At 39.8% G+C, this 8,088-nt stretch overlaps 2 protein-coding genes across 2 annotated transcripts; both read right to left on the bottom strand.

Annotated features, from left to right (window-relative positions):
* Positions 1-4,294: 4,294 nt before the first annotated feature.
* HELRODRAFT_176023 (hypothetical protein) lies at positions 4,295-5,534 on the bottom strand (the record flags this gene model as incomplete). The annotated part of the gene is made up of 2 exons (XM_009023375.1): positions 4,295-4,966; positions 5,022-5,534. 2 exons carry the CDS (start codon positions 5,532-5,534, stop codon positions 4,295-4,297), a joined length of 1,185 nt encoding a protein of 394 aa, XP_009021623.1.
* A 1,231-nt stretch (positions 5,535-6,765) lies between these two features.
* On the bottom strand, positions 6,766-7,744 carry HELRODRAFT_176022 (hypothetical protein; the record flags this gene model as incomplete). Its single annotated transcript, XM_009023374.1, has 2 exons — positions 6,766-7,337; positions 7,540-7,744. 2 exons carry the CDS (start codon positions 7,742-7,744, stop codon positions 6,766-6,768), a joined length of 777 nt encoding a protein of 258 aa, XP_009021622.1.
* Positions 7,745-8,088: the final 344 nt, after the last annotated feature.

Raw genomic sequence — 8,088 nt, 5'->3', positions numbered from 1 at the left:
GTTTTGCATTGGAAGACTTTCTACAACATCATCAAAAGTTGGTAAAGGAAAAAATAATTGTTTAGTAATCTGGCTCAAATTGCGATAATCAACAACAAATCGTTTAGTGCCATCTTTCTTTTGAACGAGTAATACGCTTGCACTCCATGGTGATACTAATTCTTTGATAAATCCTAATTTCAAAAATTCATTGCACTGCTTTGTAATCTCTTTCTTGTTTTCTGCGTTTGCTGGGTATACACGTTTGCGAATGGGTTTATGATCGCCGGTATCTATGGTATGATAAACTAAGTCAGAACAGGATAGATCTGATAACGATTTTGCAAAAACGTCTTTATTGTTTGCTATGCATTGTTTTAACATTATTATATCTTCCTTAGAATGTTTATTCATTTCGATTTGTAATCCTAAGTCATTAATCACATCGTCACAACTTTCTAAGGTAGAACGTTGAAGTTTGTTGAACTTCGTTATATTAAACTGAGTTTTTCGGTCTGAAATGTTGATCACGTCATCACTGCTCTCTAACGAAGTGATGTGATGGTAAGTAATGCTGACTGAACTTTGGTTGATTAATTTGGTTGTGATCTTTCTTTGCTACACGCATCATAGGTTGTTGATTGATTCCAATGTGTTCAATTGTCGCTATGTTTGTGTACGGTTTGATTGTAATTGATTTGTTTGTTATGTTCACTACGCGGCACGGTATTTTGGTTGAGTGTGGTTGTGTAATTATGCGTGCTACCAAAAATTTTGCTTTGTGAAGTTTAAAACGCGGTTCTACAATATATGTATTATTATGCTTAATTGGTTGGTTTGAGTGTGCTTAAAATAATGTTTCAGAGTATGGTGGGATAAATATATGTGTAAGGGTTCGTTCTTTAATTTCTATTATTATTTCAACCTCGCAACAAGAACAAGTACGTTGCAACAATTTCTCTATTACAAGTAAAAGAACTGTTTATAATGTCAGACAAGTAACAATACTTACAAACTGACGTTAAGAGTCAATATCTCCAATTAATTAATTAAACAACGTTATAAGTAAATATCCTTAAATAATTAAATATATAACGTTATGAGTCAATATCTCCAATCAATTAATTAAACAACGTTATGAGTAAATATCTTTAAATAATTAAATATATAAATCTCTATATTTCACAAATCATCGGTTCACGAATCTACCACTTCAACTTCCGAGACTCCACGATAATTCTAGCGACGACAACAATTCCTGAACTGAAATTCTGAGCCTGTTGACGGGACCTTCCCAGCGCTTTTATAGACGTTTGGCCGCTATCACTCCCATGTTCAGAAATTGCGACAAGTTATTAATAACTCACGCAAACTGAGTTATTAATAATTATTTGTCCTTGAAGAGCAGTTCAATATTTTTAACCAACTTTTTTTTTAAACGTTTTTTTAACTTGAAATCACCACGGCCACGAGATATTAATTACTTGTTTACTGGTTATCCATTTAAATCGTATAGCGCTACACTGAACCTTGACATACCTCTCACCCAACATGATGAATATTCCTAGGGGAGGAATATTCATTACCTTGTACCTCCATCCTCTTGCAACCTGGACAGGAAGTCTGCAACGTTCCGGTTACCTGCCCTATAGGTGAAGCGTAGATCATATTCTTGTAATGCGAGAGCCCATCGCATCAGTTTAGAACTTTTAGAACTTTGGATTCGGTTAAATATGTCAATGGGTTGTGGTCGGTGTAAACGTGTATCGTCGACATACAAATCCATGGCCGATACTTTTGTAGAGCCCATATAATGGCATACGCCTCCCTCTCGATTGTTGCCCGCCGACGTTGAGTATCTGTCAATTTACGACTGGCGAACGCTATAGGTTTCTCGCAACCATTATCATCCTGTTGTACAAGACAACATCCTACAGCATGATCACTGGCATCTGTGATTAGCCCGAAATCTCGAGCATAATCGATGGTATTCAATGTTGTTACGCTTTTCAGTTGTTGAATGATCTTATCAAGACTATCTTGATGCGCGTTTGTCCACTGAACACGATTTGGCACCTTATTCTTCGTCAATTCAGTAATGATGTCTAACGTCCTTGCTAAATTTGGTATGAAACACTGAAAATAATTGAAAAACCCAATGATCCTTCGTACCTCTCTCTTTGTTGTAGGCGGTCGGATGTTATCAAGCACCTGCAATTTAGTCGGATCTACTCCAATGGTCCCCGACCCTATGACATGACCTAAAAAATGTAGTTTCGCTTCAGCGATTCGGCATTTTTCAAGGTTAAACGTTAACCCAGATCGTGCGACAATGTTGAAAAATGTTCGCAGATGTTGTAAATGTTCCTGCCACGTTGTTGAGAACACTGCGATGTCATCAATGTAGGCCTCGGTAAATTCCTGCATACCTTGAGTGAGTTGAGTTCTCTCATAGCTCGAGTGAAAGTGATGCTAGCTGACTTCAAACCGAACGGCATGCGTTTGAACTCATAAAGTCCTTCATGACAAACGAAGGCAGTCAGCCAACGTGACTCCTCTTCCATTGGTATTTGCCAATACCCACTCCTAGCATCGAAGTTGGTGATGTAATTCGCTCTCCCAACCTTCTGTAACACATCTCGCACATCAGGAGTTGGAAATCCATCACCTGTTGAATGTTTGTTGACATACATGTAGTCGATTGCCAAGCGCACACCCCCGTTTTTCTTGATGATACAAACAACCGGACTAGCCATTTCACTTTTGGATGGAATGATGATGTCCTGTTCTAACATATCCTTCAGCTGCCGTCTAACCTCCTCCCGTAGTAATTCCGGAACCTTGTATGCTCGCAACCGTTTGGGTTTAAACTCCTGATCAACCCGAATTCGGTGTTGTATGTGGTTGTAAATGCCCACCTTCGGCGAAAATATCTGTGAATGTTCTTTCATCAAGGTTAATACATCGCGCCTCTTCTCTATTGACAAATGTTTCAAACCCACAACATCCCAACAACCCACAGCTCCCATAGTACCCGCACCTGATTCGTAAGTCTTCAACACCCCAAACTCGGTCTCCTTATCTCGTAAAATAGCACAACTATTTACCACCGCCTCCTCGATTCGTTGGTTGAATTTACGCAACTTGTTCGCGTGCACGTGATGTTTTCGCCCTTCCATTTCCACCACGTATGAATATGGCGATTTCACCTTGGAGATTACTCCGGGACCCTGCCACTGATTACACCATTTGTTTCGTAATGGCGTCGGTATCAACATCACCACCATGTCTCCAACCTGTAAGTGCCGATCACTACTTCTTCAGTTGTACTGATGGGCGTACTGTTGTTGTTCCTTCTCAGTATGATACTCAGCATATGATTTAGCTAATTCTAGGTGATGGCGAAGGGTTTTCAAATACTCATCTGGCCTTTTCCCAATATTCAACGGTAGTTCATTTTCCCCTACCCATGATTCCTTGAGTATTAACAGCGGACCTCTCGGTAACGTTCCATACAACATCGTATATGGGCTGACGTGAGTTGTAGAAGACGGTCGTTCCCTCAAACTCCATAATACGAATGGCAGTACTCGATGCCAACTTCGATGATGTTCCTGGGCCAATTTGTATATCATCGCCTTCAACGATTGGTTGCAACGTTCCACAACCCCGGATGCTTCAGGATGTCCTGGCGTGTTGAATCGCGGGCTACACCCCGGTTTCTTCAACATCACTTGTGTAATCTGACTCGTAAAGTTGGTGCCGCAGTCGGAGCTAATAACTTTTGGTATGGAGTACGTCATGAAAATCTGAAGTAAAACTTCACAAGTCGCTTTGGCGCTGATCGATTTCAAGGGGTAGGCCATGGGCCACCTCGTGAATAAATCTACCACCACCAGTGCATAGTTATATTCAGGCTTGGTACCACCACCGTCGGTAATCATCGGTCCGATACAGTCCATCACCAAATGTGTAAATGGCAATTCATCATTCCGCGATATCGGAGTAATTGGTACTCTGTCGGCAACCTTGACTGGAGCTCTGAGTTGACAAATTGTACATGATTTACGATACTGTCGAATTCTTTCAGTCATCTCAGGGAACCAGAAACTGAGCGCGATCCGGTATCTGGTAGATTTGAATGCCATATGACCTGCGAATGGTGCATCGTGCCTCAACTCTAACACGGTGTTGATTCGCGACACTGGTAGACATTGTTTGACTTTGTGCCCGAGTATTACTTCCTTGTGATATAAGACTCCATCTTCAATAAAAAAATTCTTCCTACCCACCTTAGCAAAACCCCACCACCTTTTCAATTCGTTTGTTCTTTAATCATCGTTAATTTGTCAGCCACACCGTTTATCCCATCATTAAAGACCTCTCCCGCAACCTCCGCTGATCCCTCTATATCCCCCGACTCCTCAACAGTGTCACATCGACTACGACGACTCGGATCATCTGGCACCTCTACCTCATCTGATGCATCGTCATCTTTCCTTACCATTACCTCATTCGCGTCAACATTTATCGCCTCGTCATGACCTTCTTCATCTATCCCATTGTCGGTACCTGTCAACCCTTCTCCTCTACCAACCTCATCAGTTATCTCATCCCCATCCTGATTAGACCACTCTTCCACATCACAGTCAGACATTGCCTCCCCCACCCTCTGCTCATCATCATCGTTCACAGGACTGGGAACCTCGTAGTGCTTGACTTCGTTTAATAACTCTACCACCCCTGGAGTTATCAATAAACCTTCTACCAAACTTGGTATCACTGCACACCACACCTTCACCGCAGGAGCCATAACCCTACACCTTTCGTCACTTGGTATCGGTTTCAGATTTATCGATATACCATCTACCTCCTTACCCTCTGGTTCCAAACCTCTTACCATTAACTTACCTCCCAATGGCAGGTTCAAACTTTCACACAATTCTTCACTAATGCAACAAACCTCCGCTCCGCTATCAATCAGAGCCTTCCGATTCAGTGTATCATTCAGCATCACATCAACGTACGACCTTTCATAAAACTTGTCCGCCTGTATGACCCTTGGCACTTTCCCTTTGTTGACTCTCATTCGTTATGACGTGTAGCCATTTCGGTTTTGAAGTAACCTCACATTTGAGAATACGTTTTGGCGTCGCGGTCGATGTCGGTTTTCGGTTACAAAACCTTGCGATATGCCCTGACATATTACATCTGTAGCACCGGTCCTCTTTTCTGGCATCATTGGACACGTTTTTATAAAAAACGGGAGGTGGTCGCTTTGATGTCGTTGGTTGGCTGGACATCTTCATATTCATATTCATCTCGTGTCGGTCGACTGTTTTTGCTAAAACCTCATAACCCATCCAGTCGTCCATTTCTTGGGTTAACACGAATTCTAACACGTTTTTCGGAAGAAGTTCCTTCAGGCGGTCGGCGCAAATCAAATTTACCACACCTTGAAATGAATCGACTTCACGACTTTGGAAGTAAAACTGAAGCGTGTTGTGCAGTCGATGAGCGAACATAACAAACGACTCCTCCTTCTGTCTCCGCATTGTGAAAAATTCATCTCGCAAACGAACGGGTTTAATACGATATTCTCAAAGTAAATGTTGTTTTACCTTCGCATAATCTCGCATGTCTTCTCCACTGAGGTTATCAAGCCAGGACTTCATTCCATCATTTAAATTCATCATTAATAAATTCGCCCTAATGTCCCAATCCACATCATGGTTATCGAAAATCATTAAAAGTTGTTGTTGGACCTGGAGAAAATTTAACTATATTTCTTGCTAGTCTTCTCGAAACTGGCTTTGAAGATGTCCACTCTATACCATTGGGCGACTTCACTGTTTCAAACTTGATGGACCCATCTTCATTTTCATCGCTTTCTTCCATTTCATCACTGCTACTAGGCAATAGATCATCATATGTAGTAAGTTTCATATCAATATCAATGTCACTGTCGCTATTGAAATTATCTTCAACTTGTGTGTCTGATGACTGATCCGATGAAGAATCACTAATATTAGGATCTTCAACATTATCTACTTCATCCTCACTATCAGATACATTAATAAAAGTAATAGCTTCTTTTAAACTATATTTTTTAGACATTTTAATTTCTGAATTTGTAATAGCAGTATTCAAGTACAGAATTTTAAAAATCTGAACACAAAATGTTTACGAGTGATAATAAAAAATAGATTGATTCACTGCTTGACAAGTACTATTCGGCAGAAACATACATAAGGCAGAAATCTGACAGAAATGTAATTATGTATGTATAAATATATGATTAAGTTATTATTACAAAACGGTAAATGAAACAGCAGATCATCTTCTTTATAGGGGTATTAAAGGTCACTCGATCACCTTGACCCCCGTTATGTCTACAAATGTAGAGAGGTAAGTGAAATAAGATGATTTACATCTAGTAGCGCCACCTATAAAAATTTTTTGTTGAAGTTTTAAAAATCGTTTGATCAAACTAAAATTTTCTTGGAAATAAAATTTCAGCCCAATGAAATAAGAAATAAAAAAGTTGTTGAAGATTGAAAATGCAATGTCTACATTTGTAGACAGGAATGTGTTTGAGGGTTAATGCTTTATAATTATGCTGGCGTATGCGAATGTTAATCTTATTGCTGTTATGGGTGTCAAACTTTGAACTGCCGTGTGTGTTGTGTTGTGTGTTGAATGATATCGAGTGCTATTGTTGTTTGATGCGAGTAGCAGCGGAACGTCATTCTGATTTAACCGATCTACACATTGCAGAAAAATGATTCATCTTGTTATCTTGTTACATCTGAAACACTGCTTGTTGTAAGCTGGGCATTTTCCTGATGTGTGTTCTGTTCCACAGTTATTACATTTATAAAGTGTTAGTTGTTTAACTGGTTCGTAATATCTAACTCTTCGCTCGTTGCTCTTGTTTCGTGGAATAAACTGTTGCTGTCTATTACTGTCTCTAGGAGAGTTTGAACGGGATCTACTCGATCTTGATCTAATGCTACTTGGTCTGCTGTCACTACGATTTCTTGATTTCTCATCATTATAATGATTTGATCTGCGGTCTTTGTCGTAATCATAATCATCTCGCTCGCGACTACGCAACTTGTACTTATTATCATCAACTCTTGCAACTTTTATATTATTAATTGACTCTTCTAATCTCATCAGCGTGTTAGCGATTTCATTATCATGGGAGTTATGTAAACAATTGTTTTCCACTAACCTCGCTGCTTCATAAAGTTCGTCAATGTTAGTTGGTTTCATAATGGTGATGTCTCTTCTGATATCGTCACGTAGACCTCCAATAAGTGCGCCGAAGTAGTTGTAATCGTTCTTGTCGACATCTGCTTGTGGTAGCTAAAGAACTCATACGAAAAAAATAATCATCAAAAGATTCAAACAATCCTTGTTTCGCTGACCAAATATTTTTCAAATTTTTCCAACGCAAATTACTAGGGTTGTAACGTTCGTGAAAACTGCGTTTCAAGTCTTTGTATGAACTTTTGGTTTGCGATGGTAATGAATTCAACCAATGAAGTACTGGACCTTTGAAAAGCAAACTCAAAAGTGCGACAATCGTTTTCATGTTATCAACGTAATATTGACTTTGAATATTCGCATCATTGCTTGGAAGCCAGTGTTTAAAAGTAAGCCAATTCTCGAAGTACTGCCACCAAGTTAGTGCGTCTTGATGATTGCCGTCGAATGATTTCGGGTATGTTGGATCGTTGATGGATGGTGTTTGAAACATTGTTAGTTGGAGTGTTTGCATATTGCTTAATGTTGCAGGTGCGTTATTATGCATTGGCTGTTGTTGCGCATGTGCGTGTGATTGAGGTATTGGTAGCTGTGCATTTGATGTAGCTGTTAGTATTGGTGATTGAACGTGTTGTAACACTGATTGTTGTTCGGGTAAAAATGTGGTTGTGCTACTGATTGAATAAGTTGTAGTGCTGCTTGTATTTGTGAAACAGTTGGTGTGACAGTGTTAATAGGTTGTGTGCATTGAGGTGATGTTAGCGTGTTTTGTTGAGTTGTGTTCGCTTTTGTTGCATTGCATTCTAATTGTGTTTGTGGTAATGTGTTTGATCGTGA

The sequence above is a fragment of the Helobdella robusta genome (assembly GCF_000326865.2).
Source record: "Helobdella robusta unplaced genomic scaffold HELROscaffold_36, whole genome shotgun sequence".
NCBI lineage: Eukaryota > Metazoa > Annelida > Clitellata > Rhynchobdellida > Glossiphoniidae > Helobdella > Helobdella robusta.
The sequence above is the reverse complement of the archived record's forward strand: the minus strand, read 5'-3'. Positions and strand labels throughout refer to the sequence as shown.